The sequence below is a fragment of the Coregonus lavaretus genome (genome assembly GCF_964263955.1).
Source record: "Coregonus lavaretus genome assembly, chromosome: 25".
In the NCBI taxonomy this organism is placed as follows: Eukaryota; Metazoa; Chordata; class Actinopteri; order Salmoniformes; family Salmonidae; genus Coregonus; species Coregonus lavaretus.
Window position 1 is genome coordinate 44,087,869 of NC_140012.1, and position 21,887 is coordinate 44,109,755.

At 43.1% G+C, this 21,887-nt stretch overlaps 1 protein-coding gene across 1 annotated transcript in view; it reads right to left on the reverse strand.

Annotated features, from left to right (window-relative positions):
- The window catches only part of LOC311101079 (CSC1-like protein 2), a 119,215-nt gene that overhangs the window by 28,849 nt on the left and 68,479 nt on the right, over window positions 1–21,887 (reverse strand). Inside the window, exons 11-15 of the mRNA XM_084142131.1 lie at window positions 21,716–21,796; window positions 20,995–21,118; window positions 20,056–20,189; window positions 19,471–19,608; window positions 358–511 (exon numbers count right to left, since the gene is read on the reverse strand). Of these exons, the coding sequence (XP_083998257.1) occupies window positions 358–511; window positions 19,471–19,608; window positions 20,056–20,189; window positions 20,995–21,118; window positions 21,716–21,796 (631 nt within the window). The remainder of the gene's footprint in view (window positions 1–357; window positions 512–19,470; window positions 19,609–20,055; window positions 20,190–20,994; window positions 21,119–21,715; window positions 21,797–21,887) is intronic.

Below are 21,887 nucleotides of genomic sequence, written 5' to 3' on the forward strand. Positions count from 1 at the left end.
GTAGTGCACTATATAGTGAATAGGGTGCCATTCTCTGGTCTAAAGTAGTGCACTATATAGGGAATAGGGTGCCATTCTCTGGTCTAAAGTAGTGCACTATATAGGGAATAGGGTGCCATTCTCTGGTCTAAAGTAGTGCACTATATAGGGAATAGGGTGCCATTCTCTGGTCTAAAGTAGTGCACTATATAGGGAATAGGGTGCCATTCTCTGGTCTAAAGTAGTGCACTATATAGGGAATAGGGTGCCATTCTCTGGTCTAAAGTAGTGCACTATATAGGGAATAGGGTGCCATTTGGGACGCACACTGACAGTCGACCTCCTGAGCTTCACTAAGTGAGTGAAAAGGTGACTCACGTTGAGGTACTCGACAGGCTTGGTGACGTTGAACTTGTCCATGGTGGAGATGATGATGGCGGGAGTTGTGAGGAAGAAGAGGAGGAGGAAGAGGATACAGTTGATGATGAAGCATCTCAGCCACCAGGGGAACCCTCCTACTGACAGATGCTCCCTGGGAGAAACAAGAAGAGGACAGGTCAATCAATCCAAGAATAGAATCCAACTGTTGTCCGTATGTAGGGCCAGGTGTTTTGGATGAGTTTTCTCTACCTGACCTCAAGAGGACAAAAAAGCACCTTCTCACACCACGTGTGAATTAATTGGCATGTGTGCGTACCATGATCATCTAACGCAGGGATGGGAAACTTTGATGGGGGTGGGGGCCACAAAAAAACTGAACTCATCACGAGGAGCACCTCAGCCACGCTCAAGGTCCTAAACAAATATAATAACCGCGATCGATAAAAGACAGTACTGCGCAGCCGTCTTCATCGACCTGGCCAAGGCTTTTGACTCTGTCAATCACCACATTCTTATTGGCAGACTAAATAACCTTGGTTTGTCAAATGACTGACTCGCCTGGTTCACCAACTACTTCTCAGATAGAGTTCAATGTGTCAAATCGGAGGGCCTATTGTCTGGACCTATGGCAGTCTCTATGGGGGTGCCACAGGGTTCAATTCTCGGGCCCACTCTATTCTCTGTGTATATCAATGATGTCGCTCTTGCTGCTGGTGACTCTCAGATCCACCTCTACGCAGACGACACCATTTTGTATACATCTGGCCCTTCATTGGACACTGTGTTAACAAACCTCCAAACGAGCTTCAATGCCATACAACACTCCTTCAGTAGCCTCCAACTGCTCTTAAACACTAGTAAAACTAAATGCATGCTCTTCAATCGAACGCTGCTTGCACCCGCCCGCCCGACTAGAATCACTACTCTCGGCGGGTCTGACTTAGAATATGTGGACAACTACAAATACCTAGGTGTCTGGTTAGACTGTAAACTCTCCTTCCAGACTCACATTAAGCATCTCCAATCCAAAGTTAAATCTAGAATCGGCTTCCTATTTCGCAACAAAGCCTCCTTCACTCATGCTGCCAAACATGCCCTCGTAAATCTGACTATCCTACCGATCCTTGACTTCGGCGATGTCATTTACAAAATAGCCTCCAACACTCTACTCAGCAAATTGGATGTAGTCTATCACAGTGCCATCCGTTTTGTCACCAAAGCCCCATATACTACCCACCATTGTGACCTGTACGCTCTCATTGGCTGGCCCTCACTATATATTCGTCGCCAAACCCACTGGCTCCAGGTCATCTATAAATCACTGCTAGGCAAATCCCCGCCTTATCTTAGCTCATTGGTCACCATAGCAACACCCACCCGTAGTATGCGCTCCAGCAGGTATATCTCACTGGTCATCCCCAAAGCCAACACCTCCTTTGGCCGCCATTCCTTCCAGTTCTCTGCTGCCAATGACTGGAACTAATTGCAAAAATCTCTGAAGCTGGAGACTCTTATCTCCCTCACTAACTTTAAGTGTCAGTTGTCAGAGCACCTTACCGATCACTGCACCTGTACACAGCCCATCTGAAATTAGCCCGCCCAACTACCTCATCCCCATATTGTTATTTATTTTGCTCTTTTGCACCCCAGTATCTCTATTTGCACATCATCTTTTGCACATCTATCATTCCAGTGTTAATACTAATTGTAATTATTTTGCACTATGGCCTATTTATTGCCTTACCTCCATAACTTGCTGCATTTGCACACACTGTATATATATTTTCTGTTGTATTTTTGACTTTATGTTTTGTTTTACCCCATATGTAACTCTGTGTTGTTTTTAATCGCACTGCTTTGCTTTATCTTGGCCAGGTCGCAGTTGGAAATGAGAACTTGTTCTCAACTGGCTTACCTGGTTAAATAAAGGTGAAATAAAATTTACAAAAAAGTGGTTCACACACACACACTCACACTCACACAAACACCCAAACCAGCAAAATATTTTAGTGGCCTCCCTCGTGACAGCGAAGAGAAAAGTTTTAAAGTTAATTTCCTGCAATTATACATATTTTGGGTTGAGGCAAATGTTTGCAGTTTTTAATATGATAACTGATGCACAACCACATTTAGAAATAGCATCTTGTGTAATCTACTTTTCTAACACTCAACAGTAAGTTGAGACCCCGACTGAGTTCCCCCACCCCCCAAAAATGTTGATGTATTATTATTATTATTATGTAATTGGTCCCCAGGCCTACAAAAGGGGGGCCATCCCTGATCTAACGTAATTATCCCATTAGTCGAAAATAAATTCCCAACCATGTGGACCGACTTATGTCTGCCAACACTTATTCTCACCAGCAGCCTACGCTTTAGCCTAATGCACCAAATCATTAGCCTATCTTAAGGACATTATCAACAGAAATATTTAACTTATTTATGGTATTTTATCATCATTATAACAGGCATTTTATCTAAGAAAATGTAGTCTATTTCCAAACAAAATAAAGTAGCTATTTTCATTCGCTATATAAATACATCTAAAAACATAAACTGCTGAGGATATGGCTTTTGCAAGCGCCAACATCTCTCTGAAAAAAGTTGGCAATCCCAAAACGCACACATTCATTAACACGCGTAAAGAACGGAGGCGGAGTCTGGTAACAAACAACAAAGACACCCAAGACCAATGTGTTGTTCTTCTGCTGTAGAACAGATCGGTGAAGACGGTAGAAGTTGTTCTGGCTGACACAGTGTATTTACAGGCAGTGAACTATTCAACAGTGTCAGTTGTTCTGGCTGACACAGTGTATTTACAGGCAGTGAACTATTCAACAGTGTCAGTTGTTCTGGCTGACACAGTGTATTTACAGGCAGTGAACTATTCAACAGTGTCAGTTGTTCTGGCTGACAGTGTATTTACAGGCAGTGAACTATTCAACAGTGTCAGTTGTTCTGGCTGACACAGTGTATTTACAGGCAGTGAACTATTGAACAGTGTCAGTTGTTCTGGCTGACACAGTGTATTTACAGGCAGTGAACTATTCAACAGTGTCAGTTGTTCTGGCTGACACAGTGTATTTACAGGCAGTGAACTATTCAACAGTGTCAGTTGTTCTGGCTGACACAGTGTATTTACAGGCAGTGAACTATTCAACAGTGTCAGTTGTTCTGGCTGACACAGTGTATTTACAGGCAGTGAACTATTCAACAGTGTCAGTTGTTCTGGCTGACACAGTGTATTTACAGGCAGTCAACTATTCAACAGTGTCAGTTGTTCTGGCTGACACAGTGTATTTACAGGCAGTCAACTATTCAACAGTGTCAGTTGTTCTGGCTGACACAGTGTATTTACAGGCAGTGAACTATTCAACAGTGTCAGTTGTTCTGGCTGACACAGTGTATTTACAGGCAGTGAACTATTCAACAGTGTCAGTTGTTCTGGCTGACACAGTGTATTTACAGGCAGTGAACTATTCAACAGTGTCAGAATATCATTCCAGGGCTTTGTGCAGGTTGTAGAAACGTATCTCTTCAAATACTGCAATCTTAAGAGTTGGAGAAGTTGTTGGGTTGTTATTTCTATAGTAAATGTAAATAGGCTAGCCATTTAATGTTCTGAAAATAGTCTACATTTCCCACCTCTACATTGTCTGATATAAAAATGCCCATCATACCCGTATGTTAAGAACAGACAACAAAATGCCCATCATACCCATATGTTAAGAACAGACAACAAAATGCCCATCATTCCCATATGTTAAGAACAGACAACAAAATGCCCATCATACCCATATGTTAAGAACAGACAACAAAATGCCCATCATTCCCATATGTTAAGAACAGACAACAAAATACCCATCATACCCATATGTTAAGAACAGACAACAAAATGCCCATCATACCCATATGTTAAGAACAGACAACAAAATACCCATCATTCCCGTATGTTAAGAACAGACAACAAAATGCCCATCATACCCATACAGTGGGGGAAAAAAGTATTTAGTCAGCCACCAATTGTGCAGATTCTCCCACTTAAAAATATGAGAGAGGCCTGTAATTTTCATCATAGGTACACGTCAACTATGATAGACAAATTGAGGGAAAAAAATCCAGAAAATCACATTGTAGGATTTTTTATGAATTTATTTGCAAATTATGGTGGAAAATAAGTATTTGGTCACCTACAAACAAGCAAGATTTCTGGCTCTCACAGACCTGTAACTTCTTATTTAAGAGGCTCCTCTGTCCTCCACTCGTTCCCTGTATTAATGGCACCTGTTTGAACTTGTTATCAGTATAAAAAGACACCTGTCCACAACCTCAAACAGTCACCCTCCAAACTCCACTATGGCCAAGACCAAAGAGCTGTCAAAGGACACCAGAAACAAAATTGTAGACCTGCACCAGGCTGGGAAGACTGAATCTGCAATAGGTAAGCAGCTTGGTTTGAAGAAATCAACTGTGGGAGCAATTATTAGGAAATGGAAGACATACAAGACCACTGATAATCTCCCTCGATCTGGGTCTCCATGCAAGATCTCATCCCGTGGGGTCAAAATGATCACGGTGAGCAAAAATCCCAGAACCACACGGGGGGACCTAGTGAATGACCTGCAGAGAGCTGGGACCAAAGTAACAAAGCCTACCATCAGTAACACACTACGCCGCCAGGGACTCAAATCCTGCAGTGCCAGACGTGTCCCCCTGCTTAAGCCAGTACATGTCCAGGCCCGTCTGAAGTTTGCTAGAGTGCATTTGGATGATCCAGAAGAGGATTGGGAGAATGTCATATGGTCAGATGAAACCAAAATATAACTTTTTGGTAAAAACTCAACTCGTCGTGTTTGGAGGACAAAGAATGCTGAGTTGCATCCAAAGAACACCATACCTACTGTGAAGCATGGGGATGGAAACATCATGCTTTGGGGCTGTTTTTCTGCAAAGGGACCAGGACGACTGATCCGTGTAAAGGAAAGAATGAATGGGGCCATGTATCGTGAGATTTTGAGTGAAAACCTCCTTCCATCAGCAAGGGCATTGAAGATGAAACGTGGCTGGGTCTTTCAGCATGACAATGATCCCAAACACACCGCCCGGTAAAACGAAGGAGTGGCTTCGTAAGAAGCATTTCAAGGTCCTGGAGTGGCCTAGCCAGTCTCCAGATCTCAACCCCATAGAAAATCTTTGGAGGGAGTTGAAGGTCCGTGTTGCCCAGCGACAGCCCCAAAACATCACTGCTCTAGAGGAGATCTGCATGGAGGAATGGTCCAGAATACCAGCAACAGTGTGTGAAAACCTTGTGAAGACTTACAGAAAACGTTTGACCTGTGTCATTGCCAACAAAGGGTATACAACAAAGTATTGAGAAACTTTTGTTATTGACCAAATACTTATTTTCCACCATAATTTGCAAATAAATTCATAAAAAATCCTACAATGTGATTTTCTTTTCTCATTTTGTCTGTCATAGTTGAAAATTACAGGCCTCTCATCTTTTTAAGTGGGAGAACTTGCACAATTGGTGGCTGATTAAATACTTTTTTCCCCCACTGTATGTTAAGAACAGACAACAAAATGCCCATCATACCCGTATGTGGTCCTCTGTAGCTCAGCTGGTAGAGCACGGCGCTTGTAACGCCAAGGTAGTGGGTTCGATCCCCGGGACCACCCATACACAAAAAAAAAAATGTATGCACGCATGACTGTAAGTCGCTTTGGATAAAAGCGTCTGCTAAATGGCATATTATTATTATATTATTATGTTAAGAACAGACAATAAAATGCCCATCATACCCATATGTTAAGAACAGACAATAAAATGCCCATCATCCCGTATGTTAAGAACAGACAACAAAATGCCCATCATCCCGTATGTTAAGAACAGACAATAAAATGCCCATCATCCCAAATGTTAAGAACAGACAACAAAATGCCCATCATACCCGTATGTTAAGAACAGACAATAAAATGCCCATCATACCCGTATGTTAAGAACAGACAAGGAATACATTGTGAAATATTGTTGTTGATTGATGTTGTATTGTTATGTAAGGATGAGACTGTTTCACTATATCCTCCACAACCTTCTAAGGTACAAGCATTCTTCTGAGACAGCGTAATGTATTTTATAAATGTTTTCAGATGGCTGTCTATCCTGTCTTTTCATAGATAATCTAATGCTACATTTCCATTTTTGCATAATATATTGAATATACCCAACAGGCTTTTGGCGCGCTCTGTTTTTCAAGCGATATTCTGATTTATAATTGTTTTATATTTTCTGGTTGGATTCATAGTCTCTCCCCTTTAACTGTCCTGACTACCGCATTTATTTAGCCTCCGGTGATCAGGGATGAAGTCTGTTGGAGAGGATCAGCTTGAGCAAAGTGAGGTGTAGAATCACTGATCTACAAATAGTATTCCCTGCCAAATAACAGGCTTTGTGCGATTAAAGATTAGTATGCTATGCATCCCCCTGGTTTAGGTGATCCCCCCCACCATCATTCACACACAACCAGACATTGAATGATATGCTCTGTTCTCAATCCTCTCAGACAACACACATCACACATACAGTTGAGATCAATCAATCAATTAAATATTTAGAAAGTCCTTTTTACATCAACAGGTGTCACAAAGTGCTTTACAGTGAACCGGCCTAGACCCTAAAGAGAAATCGGAAGCACAGGAAGAACTACCTGGTCACAGCCGGTGACCCTTCAGATGCAGAACTGAAGCACAGGAAGAACTACCTGGTCACAGCCGGTGACCCTTCAGATGCAGAACTGAAGCACAGGAAGAACTACCTGGGCACAGCCGGTGACCCTTCAGATGCAGAACTGAAGCACAGGAAGAACTACCTGGTCGTCACAGCCGGTGACCCTTCAGATGCAGAACTGAAGCACAGGAAGAACTACCTGGGCACAGCCGGTGACCCTTCAGATGCAGAACTGAAGCACAGGAAGAACTACCTGGTCGTCACAGCCGGTGACCCTTCAGATGCAGAACTGAAGCACAGGAAGAACTACCTGGTCGTCACAGCCGGTGACCCTTCAGATGCAGAACTGAAGCACAGGAAGAACTACCTGGTCACAGCCGGTGACCCTTCAGATGCAGAACTGAAGCACAGGAAGAACTACCTGGTCACAGCCGGTGACCCTTCAGATGCAGAACTGAAGCACAGGAAGAACTACCTGGTCACAGCCGGTGACCCTTCAGATGCAGAACTGAAGCACAGGAAGAACTACCTGGTCACAGCCGGTGACCCTTCAGATGCAGAACTGAAGCACAGGAAGAACTACCTGGTCACAGCCGGTGACCCTTCAGATGCAGAACTGAATCCGACATCAAGATTGGATATGTGTCAGTATGACGGTAGCTCCATTTGGCCCTCTGGTAGGCCAGAAGGAATTTCACATGGCCAAAAGTGTGTGGACACCCCTTCAAATTAGTGGATTTGGCTAATTCAGCCACACCCGTTGCTGACAAGTGTATAAAAACCATGCATTCTCCATAGACAAACATTGGCAGTAGAATGGCCTTACTGAAGAGCTCAGTGACTGTCAACGTGGCACCGTCATAGGATGTCACCTTTCCAACAAGTCAGTTCGTCAAATTTCTGCCCTGCTAGAGCTGCCCCCGGTCAACTGTAAGTGCTGTTATTGTGAAGTGGAAACGTCTATAATATAATAATAATAATAATAATAATATGCCGTTTAGCAGACGCTTTTATCCAAAGCGACTTACAGTCATGTGTGCATACATTTTTACGTATGGGTGGTCCCGGGGATTGAACCCACTACCCTGGCGTTACAAGCGCCGTGCTCTACCAATTGAGCTACAGATTTTGAATTTTAAGACACCTTGAAGTATCAAAACAGCTATTTACAAAATGATTTGTATTTAAATTATTTTTATACCAGCTGAGCTACAGAGGACCACAGGAGCAACAACGGCTCAGCCGCGAAGTGGTAGGACACACAGAAGCTCACAGAACGGGACCGCCGAGTGCTGAAGCGCGTAAAAATCGTCTGTCCTCGGTTGAAACACTCACCACCGAGTTCCAAACTGCCTCTGGAGGCAACGTCAGCACAAGAACTGTTCGTCTGGAGCTTCATGAAATGGGTTTCCAAGGCCGAGCAGCCGCACGCACACAAGACTTAAGATCACCAAAAATCCTTAAGCGCAATGAATTGGAACGCCCGACTGCGAGCCAGGCCTAATCGCCCAACATCAGTGCCCGACCTCACGAACGCTCTTGTGGCTGAATGGAAACAAGTCCCCTCAGCAATGTTCCAACATCTAGTGGAAAGCCTTCCCAGAAGAATGGAGGCTGTTATAGCAGCAAAGGGGGGACCAACTCCATATTAAATGCCCATGATTTTGGAATGAGATGTTGGACGAGCAGGTGTCCACATACATTCGGCCATGTCGTGCATCCTTGAAACCAGATCCACTGCTTTTCCCCCCCATTCTTTCATCCCCTCTAATCAGGGACTGATTTAGCCCTGGGACACCAGGTGGGTACAATTAATTATCAGGTAGAACAGAAAACCAGCAGTAGTCTGGACCTCGTAGGGTAGGATTTGAATACCCCTGGCCTAGAGGGGTTGAATGGCACTCAATTATCATTAGGGCTGGGTGATATGGCCTAAAAATGGTATCTAAAATGTTTCACATTTATGGCCGATATCGCGATATCTCTAAATAAGCTTTGTTGTAAAATCAAATACACTGCATTTCAAAACAGTCAACAATAATCTAACCTAGGCTAAATACACTGCTCAAAAAAATAAAGGGAACACTAAAATAACACATCCTAGATCTGAATGAATGAAATAATCTTATTAAATACTTTTTTCTTTACATAGTTGAATGTGCTGACAACAAAATCACACAAAAATTATCAATGGAAATCAAATGTATCAACCCATGGAGGTCTGGATTTGGAGTCACCCTCAAAATTAAAGTGGAAAACCACACTACAGGCTGATCCAATTTTGATGTAATGTCCTTAAAACAAGTCAAAATGAGTCTCAGTAGTGTGTGTGGCCTCCACGTGCCTATATGACCTCCCTACAACGCCTGGGCATGCTCCTGATGAGGTGGCGGATGGTCTCCTGAGGAATCTCCTCCCAGACCTGGACTAAAGCATCCGCCAACTCCTGGACAGTCTGTGGTGCAACGTGGCGTTGGTGGATGGAGCGAGACATGATGTCCCAGATGTGCTCAATTGGATTCAGGTCTGGGGAATGGGCGGTCCATAGCATCAATGCCTTCCTCTCGCAGGAACTGCTGACACACTCCAGCCACATGAGGTCTAGCATTGTCTTGCATTAGGAGGAACCCAGGGCCAACAGCACCAGCATATGGTCTCACAAGGGGTCTGAGGATCCCATCTCGGTACCTAATGGCAGTCAGGCTACCTCTGGCGAGCACATGGAGGGCTGTGCGGCCCCCCAAAGAAATGCCACCCCACACCATGACTGACCCACCGCCAAACCGGTCATGCTGGAGGATGTTGCAGGCTGCAGAACGTTCTCCACGGAGTCTCCAGACTCTGTCACGTGCTCAGTGTGAACCTGCTTTCATCTGTAAAGAGCACAGGGCGCCAGTGGCGAATTTGCCAATCTTGGTGTTCTCTGGCAAATGCCAAACGTCCTGCACGGTGTTGGGCTGTAAGCACAACCCCCACCTGTGGACGTCGGGCCCTCATACCATCCTCATGGAGTCTGTTTCTGACCATTTGAGCAGACACATGCACATTTGTGGCCTGCTGGAGGTCATTTTGCAGGGCTCTGGCAGTGCTGCTCCTTGCACAAAGGCGGAGGTAGCAGTCCTGCTGCTGGGTTGTTGCCCTCCTACGGCCTCCTCCACGTCTCCTGATGTACTGGCCTGTCTCCTGGTAGCACCTCCATGCTCTGGACACTACGCTGACAGACACAGCAAACCTTCTTGCCACAGCTCGCATTGATGTGCCATCCTGGATGAGCTGCACTACCTGAGCCACTTGTGTGGGTTGTAGACTCCGTCTCATGCTACCACTAGAGTGAAAGCACCGCCAGCATTCAAAAGTGACGAAAACATCAGCCAGGAAGCATAGGAACTGAGAAGTGGTCTGTGGTCACCACCTGCAAAACCAGTCCTTTATTGGGGGTGTCTTGCTAATTGCCTATAATTTCCACCTGTTGTCTATTCCATTTGCACAACAGCATGTGAAATTTATTGTCAATCAGTGTTGCTTCCTAAGTGGACAGTTTGATTTCACAGAAGTGTGATTGACTTGGCGTTACATTGTGTTGTTTAAGTGTTCCCTTTATTTTTTTGAGCAGTGTATAAGTCTCCCACAACCGTAAGACCCACTAATAATTGTATTATTTTATCAAAATAGTTTTTAGCCAACTTGGGTCTATTGTTAAGAACACACCCTTTGTCTGTCTCCAACAAACAGCAAGTTTCACTCTCACCTAAATTTGTCCAAAAATAAACCCAATGCGTTTGTATGCGCTTATTTTGAACCTAACCTTATCGCCTGCCTTCCCACCTTTGGGACAACAACTCCCATTGTTAGGGCGGAGACATGAGCATCTCGTCATTATACAGTGCATTCGGCCGGGCGGCCAGCTCTAGGAAGTCTTGGTGGTGCCAAACTTCTTCCACTTAAGAATGATGGAGGCCACTGTGTTATTGGGGACCTTCAATGCTGCAGAAATGTTTTGACACCCTTCCCCAGATCTGTGCCTCGACACAATCCTGTCTCAGAGCTCAACATATAGACAGGTGTGTGCCTTTCCAAATCATGTCCAATCAATTGAATTTACCACAGGTGGACTCCAATCAAGTTGTAGAAACATCAAGGATGATCAATGGAAACAGGATGCACCTGAGCTCAATTTCGAGTCTCATAGCAAAGGGTCTGAATACTTATGTAAATAAGATATCTGTTGTTGCTTTTTTTATATACATTTGCAAACATTTCTAAAAACCTGTTTTCACTTCGTCATTATGGGGTGTTGTGTGTAGATTGATGAGGAAAATGTTTTATTTAATCAATTTTAGTATAAGGCTGTAACGTAAAAAAATGTGGAACCAGTGAAGGGGTCTGAATACTTTCCGAATGCACAGATCTCTGGTGTAAATGGGAAGGTGCATCTCCTCATTATATACAGATCTCTGGTGTAAATGGGAAGGTGCATCTCCTCATTATATACAGATCTCTGGTGTAAATGGGAAGGTGCATCTCCTCATTATATACAGATCTCTGGTGTAAATGGGAAGGTGCATCTCCTCATTATATACAGATCTCTGGTGTAAATGGGAAGGAGCATCTCCTCATTATATACAGATCTCTGGTGTAAATGGGAAGGTGCATCTCCTCATTATATACAGATCTCTGGTGTAAATGGGAAGGTGCATCTCCTCATTATATACAGATCTCTGGTGTAAATGGGAAGGTGCATCTCCTCATTATATACAGATCTCTGGTGTAAATGGGAAGGTGCATCTCTTCATTATATACAGATCTCTGGTGTAAATGGGAAGGTGCATCTCCTCATTATATACAGATCTCTGGTGTAAATGGGAAGGAGCATCTCCTCATTATATACAGATCTCTGGTGTAAATGGGAAGGTGCATCTCCTCATTATATACAGATCTCTGGTGTAAATGGGAAGGTGCATCTCTTCATTATATACAGATCTCTGGTGTAAATGGGAAGGTGCATCTCCTCATTATATACAGATCTCTGGTGTAAATGGGAAGGTGCATCTCCTCATTATATACAGATCTCTGGTGTAAATGGGAAGGTGCATCTCCTCATTATATACAGATCTCTGGTGTAAATGGGAAGGTGCATCTCCTCATTATATACAGATCTCTGGTGTAAATGGGAAGGTGCATCTCTTCATTATATACAGATCTCTGGTGTAAATGGGAAGGTGCATCTCTTCATTATATACAGATCTCTGGTGTAAATGGGAAGGTGCATCTCCTCATTATATACAGATCTCTGGTGTAAATGGGAAGGTGCATCTCCTCATTACATACAGATCTCTGGTGTAAATGGGAAGGTGCATCTCCTCATTATATACAGATCTCTGGTGTAAATGGGAAGGAGCATCTCCTCATTATATACAGATCTCTGGTGTAAATGGGAAGGTGCATCTCTTCATTATATACAGATCTCTGGTGTAAATGGGAAGGTGCATCTCCTCATTATATACAGATCTCTGGTGTAAATGGGAAGGTGCATCTCCTCATTATATACAGATCTCTGGTGTAAATGGGAAGGTGCATCTCCTCATTATATACAGATCTCTGGTGTAAATGGGAAGGTGCATCTCCTCATTATATACAGATCTCTGGTGTAAATGGGAAGGTGCATCTCCTCATTATATACAGATCTCTGGTGTAAATGGGAAGGTGCATCTCTTCATTATATACAGATCTCTGGTGTAAATGGGAAGGTGCATCTCCTCATTGTATACAGATCTCTGGTGTAAATGGGAAGGAGCATCTCCTCATTATATACAGATCTCTGGTGTAAATGGGAAGGTGCATCTCCTCATTGTATACAGATCTCTGGTGTAAATGGGAAGGTGCATCTCCTCATTATATACAGATCTCTGGTGTAAATGGGAAGGTGCATCTCCTCATTATATACAGATCTCTGGTGTAAATGGGAAGGTGCATCTCCTCATTATATACAGATCTCTGGTGTAAATGGGAAGGTGCATCTCCTCATTATATACAGATCCCTGGTGTAAATGGGAAGGTGCATCTCCTCATTATATACAGATCTCTGGTGTAAATGGGAAGGAGCATCTCCTCATTATATCCAGATCTCTGGTGTAAATGGGAAGGTGCATCTCCTCATTATATACAGATCTCTGGTGTAAATGGGAAGGTGCATCTCCTCATTATATACAGATCTCTGGTGTAAATGGGAAGGTGCATCTCCTCATTATATACAGATCTCTGGTGTAAATGGGAAGGTGCATCTCTTCATTATATACAGATCTCTGGTGTAAATGGGAAGGTGCAGCAGAGGAACGAAGAAGACGAGACCAAAAATACAACATGAGAAGATACTTTTTTCCGTCACTGTATATATATGTATGTATGTATGTATGTATGTATGTATGTGTGTGTATATACAGTGGTAACGAGTTCAAACAGGTGCAGTTAATACAGGTAATGAGTGGAGAACAGGAGGGCTTCTTAAAGAAAAACTAACAGGTCTGTGAGAGCCGGAATTCTTACTGGTTGGTAGGTGATCAAATACTTATGTCATGCAATAAAATGCAAATTAATTACTTAAAAATCATACAATGTGATTTTCTGGATTTTTGTTTTAGATTCCGTCTCTCACAGTTGAAGTGTACCTATGATAAAAATTACAGACCTCTACATGCTTTGTAAGTAGGAAAACCTGCAAAATCGGCAGTGTATCAAATACTTGTTCTCCCCACTATATATATATATATATATATATATATATATACACACACATACATACATACATATGTACCTGACGCCAAGTATGTAGCGTCTCAGCGGTGAGGTAATTTGATACTAGCACTCAGCAGTTGGTTAATCACCTAGAGGGGCGAGAGAGACTGTTTCTCTAAAGTGGATGGAAATTGAATTACCCCAAAGCCCTTAGATACCTAGAGGTGATTCTCTACATGTCTCAACGTCAAATAGCCTCCCACAGGTATACTATTAACATCTGGCATAGGTGATGTCATCCTGACATCAGATAACTGCTGTTCCAACCAGTACACAGTCTTTCTTTACTTTGGATGTCTGGTGGTGACATCTTAACACACTGAACTCCCCAGAGAGGAAACTGAGTACATGAATCTGTGTTGTGACCTGTATTTGTAATGGATCCCCATTAGTTCCTGCCAAGGAAGCAGCTACCCTTCCTGGGGTCCAGCAAAATTAAGGCAGTTATAATTTTTTTTTTTTTTTACATTACAATACATTCACAACAGATTTCACAACATATTAAGTGTGTGCCCTCAGGCCTCTACTCTACTACCACATATCTACAACACTAAATCCATGTGTACGTGTGTGTATAGTGCGTATGTTATCGTGTGTGTGTATGCATGTGTCTATGTCGATGTTTGTGTTGCTTCACAGTCCCCGCTGTTCCATAAGGTGGATTTTTACCTGTTTTTTAATCAAATGTTCCTGCTTGCATCAGTTACCTGATGTGGAATAGAGTTCCATGTAGTCATGGCTCTATGTAGTACTGTGCGCCTCCCATAGTCTGTTCTGGACTTGGGGACTGTGAAGAGACCTCTGGTGGCATGTCTTGTGGGGTATGCATGGGTGTCCGAGCTGTGTGCTAGCAGTTTAAACAAACAGCTCGGTGCATTCAACATGTCAATTCCTCTCACAAATACAGTGCTTCGCAAATGGGTAAAAATAATTTCAATTCATTTCAAGCAGCGTTTGTTACGGAGAGAGCAGAGCAGCAGGGACTTGGTTCTAAACGGATAGATTAAAACTCCCTCTAGTTTACTCTGCTCTGCCCTACATACTGTTGACTTAATCCATCAAACTAATTAGTGGCAACCAGGAAGGACTCTGGGAGAGGAGACGGCAGGGCTGGCAGACTGAGGAGTATACCCCCAGGGGCAGGGCTGGGTGTCTGGAAGGGGAGGGGCCAATAAGACCACATTTGTGTCTCTCAACACCATGCAGTGTGAGCACCAAGCCTTGGATAAATAATTACACAAATACAGTGCCTTGCAAAAGTATTCATCCCCCTTGGCGTTTTCCCTATTTTGTTGCATTACAACCTGTAATTTAAATGGATTTTTATTTGGATTTCATGTAATGGACATACACAAAATAGTCCAAATTGGTGAAGTGAAATGAAAAAAATTACTTGTTTCAAAAAATTCTAAAACATAAATAACGGAAAAGTGGTGCGTGCATATGTATTCACCACCTTTGCTATGAAGCCCTTAAATAAGAGCTGGTGCAACCAAATACCTTCAGAAATCACATAATTAATTAAACAGAGTCCACCTGTGTGCAATCTAAGTTTCACATGATCTGGAGTATATATATACACACACCTGTTCTGAAAGGCCCCAGAGTCTGCAACACCACTAAGCAATGGGCACCACCAAGCAAGCGGCACCATGAAGACCAAGGAGCTCTCCAAACAGGTCAGGGACAAAGTTGTGGAGAAGTACAGATCAGGGTTGGGTTATAAAAAAATATCAGAAACGTTGAACATCCCACGGAGCACCATTAAATCCATTATTAAAAAATGGAAAGAATATGGCACCACAACAAACCTGCCAAGAGAGGGCCGCCCACCAAAACCCACGGACCAGGCAAGGAGGGCATTAATCAGAGAGGCAACAAAAAGACCAAAGATAACACTGAAGGAGCTGCAAAGCTCCACAGCGGAGATTGGAGTATCTGTCCATAGGACCACTTTAAGCTACACACTCCACAGAGCTGGGCTTTATGGAAGAGTGGCCAGAAAAAAGCCATTGCTTAAAGAAAAAAATAAGCAAACACGTTTGGTGTGTGGGAGACTCCACAAACATATGGAAGACGGTACTCTGGTCAGATGAGACTAAATTTGAGCTTTTTAGCCATCAAGGAAAATGCTATGTCTGGTGCAATCCCAACACCTCTCATCACCCCGAGAACACCATCCCCACAGTGAAGCATGGTGGTAGCAGCATCACGCTGTGGGGATGTTTTTCATCGGCAGAAACTGGTCAGAATTGAAGGAATGATGGATGGCGCTAAATAAAGGGAAATTCTTGAGGGAAACCTGTTTCAGTCTTCCGCAGATTTGAGACTGGGACGGAGGTTCACCTTCCAGCAGGACAATGACACTAAGCATACTGCTAAAGCAACACTTTTGCGGTTTACGGGGAGACATTTATATGTCTTGTAATGGCCTAGTCAAAGCCCAGACCTCAATCCAATTGAGAATCTGTGGTATGACTTAAAGATTGCTGTACACCAGCGGAACCCATCCAACTTGAAGGAGCTGAAGCAGTTTTGCCTTGAAGAATGGGCAAAAATCCCAGTGGCTAGCTGTGCCAAGCTTATAGAGACTTACCCCAAGAGACTTGCAGCTGTAATTGCTGCAAAAGGTGGCTCTACAAAGTACTTTGGGGGGGTGAATAGTTATGCACACTCAAGTTTTCTGTTTTTTTGTCTTATTTCTTGTTTGTTTCACAATGAAAAATATTTTATCTTCAAAGTGGTAGGCATGTTGTGTAAATCAAATGATAACCCCCCCCAAAAAATCCATTTTAGTTCCAGGTTGTAAGGCAACAAAAAACGCCAAGGGGGAATACTTTCGCAAGCCACTGTACAAGTAGTAATGAAGTCAATCTCTCCTCCACTTTGAGCCAGGAGAGATTGACATGCATTATTAATGTTAGCTCTCTGTGTACATCCAAGGGCCAGCCGTGCTTCCCTGTCCCTTTTTGTGGCACCTGACCACATGACTGAAAAGTAATCCAGGTGCGACAAAACTAGGGCCTGTAGGACCTGCCTTGTTGATAGTGCTGTTAAGAAGGTAGAGCAGCGCTTTATTATGGACAGACTTCTCCCCATCTTAGCTACTGTTGTATCAATATGTTTTGACCAGGACAGTCTATAATCCAGGGTTAAAGCCAGTGGCATGTCGTTAGTAAAGATTGAAAATAGTAAGGGGCCTAGAGGCTTCCATTAAAGAACACCCTCTGTGTTATTTTAGACAAGTAACTCTTTGTCCACAATATAGCAGGGGGTGTAAAGCCATAACACATATGTTTTTCCACCAGCAGCAGACTATGATCAATAATGTCAAAAGCCGCACTGAAGTCTAACAAAACAGCCCCCACAATATTTTTATCATACATTTCTCTCAGCCAATCATCAGTAATTTGTGTAAGTGCTGTGCTTGTTGAATGTCCTTCCCTATAAGCATGCTGAAAGTCTGTTGTCAATTTGTTTACTGTAAAATAGCATTGAATCTGGTCAAATAACCATTTTTTCCAAAAGTTTTCTAAGGGTTGGTAACAGGCTGATTGGTCGGCTATTTGAGCCAGTAAAGGGGGCTTTACTATTCTTAGGTAGCGGAATGACTTTTGCTTCCCTCCAGGCCTGAGGGCACACACTTTCTAGTAGGCTTAAATTGAAAATATGGCAAATAGGAGTGGCAATATCTTCCACTATTATCCTCAGTAATTTTCCATCCAATTTGTCTGACCCCAATGGCTTGTCATTGTTGATAGACAATCATTTTCTCACCTCTTCCACACTCACTTTACGGAATTCAAAATTACAACGTTTGTCTTTCATAATTTGGTCAGATATACTTGGATGTGTCGTGTCAGCAATTGTTGCAGGCATGTCATGCCTAAATTTGCTAATCTTGCCAATGAAAAAATAATTAAAGTAGTTGGCAATATCAGTGGGTTTTGTGATGAATGAGCCATCTGATTCAATGAATGACGGAGCTGAGTTTGCCTTTTTTCCCAACATTTCATTTAAGGTGCTCCAATGCTTTTAACTATCATTCTTTATGTCATTTATCCTTGTTTCATAGTATAGTTTCTTCTTCTTTTTATTCAGTGTAGTCACATGATTTCTCAATATGCAATACGTTTGCCAATCGATTGTGCAGCCAGACTTATTTGCCATTCCTTTTGCCTCATCCCTCTCAACCATACCATTTTTCAATTCCTCATCAATCCACGGGGATTTAACAGTTTTTACAGTCATTTTATTAATGGGTGCATGCTTATTAGTAACTGGAATAAGCAAATTCATAAATGTGTCAAGTGCAGCGTCTGTTTGCTCCTCATTACACACCATGGACCAACATATATTCTTTACATCAACAACATTGGAATCACTACAAAACGTATTGTATGACCTCTTATACACAATATTAGGCCCAGCCTTTGGAACTTTGGTTTTCCTAGATATGGCTACTATATTGTGATCACTACAGCTGATGGATTTGGATTCTGCTTTAAAGCAAATTTCTGCAGCATTAGTAAAGATGTGATCAATACATGCTGATGATTTCCTTCCTGTGCTGTTTGTAACTACCCTGGTAGGTTGACTGATAACCTGAACCAGGTTGCAGGCACTAGTTACAGTTTGAAGCTTTTTCTTGAGTGGGCAGCCTGATGAAAGCCAGTCAATATTTAAATCACCCAGAAAATATACCTCTCTGTTGATATCACATACATTATCAAGCATTTCACACGTTATCCAGATACTGACTGTTAGCACTTGGTGGTCTATAGCAACTTCCCACCAGAATGGGCTTTAGGTGAGGCAGATGAACCTGTAGCCATATTACTTCTACAGTATTTAACAGGAGATCCACTCTAAGCTTTACAGGAATGGGGTTTTGAATATAAATGGCAACACCTCCACCTTTGGCATTTCTGTCTTTTCTGTAGATGTTACAACCATGTATTGCTACCACTGTATTATCAAAGGTATTATCTGAGTGAGTTTCAGAGATTGTCAGAATATGAATGTCATCTGTTACTAGCAAATAACTGATTTCATGAACCTTGTTTCTTAAGCTACATGTGCTAACGTGGGCCATTTGTAGCACTTTTCTGGGATGCTTGATTGTTTTCATTGCTTTACTGGGAAGCTTAGCAGAGGTAGACATGCTCATGTTATTTATGTTAGTGAAGGGTGAGCTGCACACAGTGGACTTCCTACTAGGGCACATCGCCTCAGTGCTAACAGTATAACTCTGGTTCATAGGCACATGATTACTGCATACAACGGCTGTAGGATCAGCAGAGGCATTCAGGGCAGTGAGAGGGACATAAATTAGGTTACTTACATTGTGTCTACCAATGCCCCTGGGATAATGTACATTTGCTGAAGCATTATGATGACTCAGCGACACAATGGTAGGGATTCAATGAGCTGGGCTTGGGTCATTGATACGTCATTGTCTCAACGCAGCCTTATAACGATGTGAAAGGATCCAGGAACCCAAAATGATTTGGGTGGATCCCATCCTCTGTGTGTGTGTGTGTGTGTGTGTGTGTGTGTGTGTGTGTGTGTGTGTGTGTGTGTGTCCTCACCAGTAGACGTTCTGTGGGTCTGGTGCGTAGCCGACAGTCCAGGAGTATGTGTGAAGGTGCTGGCTGAAGGCAGAAGACTTGGGTTCCCTCCGACAGTGGCAGCCCTGACACTTACATGCATTGTAGTCCTTCAGGATACTGAACAGGGAAACATTTACAAAGATATTACTTGATTTACGGTTACCAATGCACAAAAAGACTAACCTTGATTTCCAGCTTTTTCTCATTCATTCCAATAGCAGAGTGACGAACGAGACTTGGAAAAATGGGAATTAGAGACTACAAAAACACTACCATTCCCACTTAACATTCCAACTAACACTACCATTCTCACTTGAAATTCCAACTCACACTACCGGTCCCACTTAACATTCCAACTAACACTACCATTCCCACTTAACATTCCAACTTATACAATCTCATTCCTTTTATTTCCGTCACACATTCACACCTATATATATATATATATATATATATATATATATATATATATATATATATATATATATATATATATATATATATATATATATATACACACCTATACTGCCTCACTCTCTCACTGACACAAACACTCTCTCTTACATGGCGGTCATGGCTTCGTTCTGGAAGGTAACGAAGGCCATTCCTAGTGGTTTACTGTTGACCTTCTCTTTCTCCTTCCTGTACTCCTCCTTCAGCTTGGACTCCAGCTTGGTGTAGTAACTCACTGCTTCCTCCTGTAGGAGAGAGATGGTGGGTTAGGGGGCTTCCAGCTTGGGATAGTAACTCACCTCCTGTACAGTACATTCATTAAAAGGTGGTAGCTCCGTCTTGCCCTGATAGGCCAGGTTGAATTGTTGCGATATTCTGGACAACTATCCTAGACCTCTGGGTTATGGGCTAGGGGTTGGACACCTATCATAGACCTCTGGGTTATGGGATAGGGGTTGGACACATATCATAGACCTCTGGGTTATGGGATAGGGGTTGGACACCTATCCTAAACCTCTGGGTTATGGGATAGGGGTTGGACACCTATCATAGACCTCTGGGTTATGGGATAGGGTTTGGACACATATCATAGACCTCTGGGTTATGGGATAGGGGTTGGACACCTATCCTAAACCTCTGGGTTATGGGATAGGGGTTGGACACCTATCATAGACCTCTGGGTTATGGGCTAGGGGTTGGACACCTATCATAGACCTCTGGGTTATGGGATAGGGGTTGGACACCTATCATAGACCTCTGGGTTATGGGATAGGGGTTGGACACCTATCATAGACCTCTGGGTTATGGGATAGGGGTTGGACACCTATACTAGACCTCTGGGTTATGGGCTAGTGGTTGGACACCTATACTAGACCTCTGGGTTATGGGCTAGGGGTTGGACACCTATACTAGACCTCTGGGTTATGGGCTAGGGGTTGGACACCTATACTAGACCTCTGGGTTATGGGATAGGGGTTGGACACCTATCGTAGACTCTCAGATCTAGGGGGCATGTCTCTGGTATGATTTGGGATGCAGGGCTGGTCTCACCTGCTCACAGCCCTTGATGATACAGCAACAGAGATGTCCACAGGGTTTGGGGTTTATCATGGTGGGGATGTGCTCCTTGGACTTCAGGTCTGTGAAGAACTTCTTGCTACGCTCGGTCTTCTTCCTGTTTACATCACATCACATGACAGCACGCATGCTCATATTACATGACCAAATACACAGATCACTGGACAAATGAGGATTGCTCAAAAGAGATCTCATCTGTGACATCATGGCATCTGTGACATCATGGGCAGCGCCGTTCAGGCCATCTCCATTTTAAAGTAGTCCATTTTTGTATTCTTTTTTTGGTTGAAAAAAGCTGAACGCTAATATTGCTGATTTACAGCCACCTGCAGTGTTGGAGTCCTGAACCACATCTTGCGTTTCACTCATTTATTGTGGCCACTAGATGGCGGTGATATAGCTTAAAACTATTTACAAACCGTAGTACACAATTTGGGAAAAAAAGGACATCTGATCATTGGCTGATCGCTCCCAACCCCTAGGAATCCCCGCCCAGTTGACTACTTTAAAATGGTGGAAGCCCTCAATGTCCACGCAAAAAACAGGTTATATCCAAGTTGAGTCCTATGTTGTTGCTACAGACAATGACAGTCAAGCAGAGGAACTACTTACCTTTCTACAGACAATGACAGTCAAGCAGAGGAACTGCTTACCTTTCTACAGACAATGACAGTCAAGCAGAGGAACTACTTACCTTTCTGAGTTGAGGGACATCAGCTTGGCCACATCGTAACAGATACGGGCCTCTAGAACACAGCAGTTTTCATAGGCCTGTCTGTATGGAGAGAGAGACAGATGGAGAGAGAGACAGATGGGGAGAGAGACATGGGGAGAGAGAGATGGGGAGAGACAGATGGAGAGAGAGA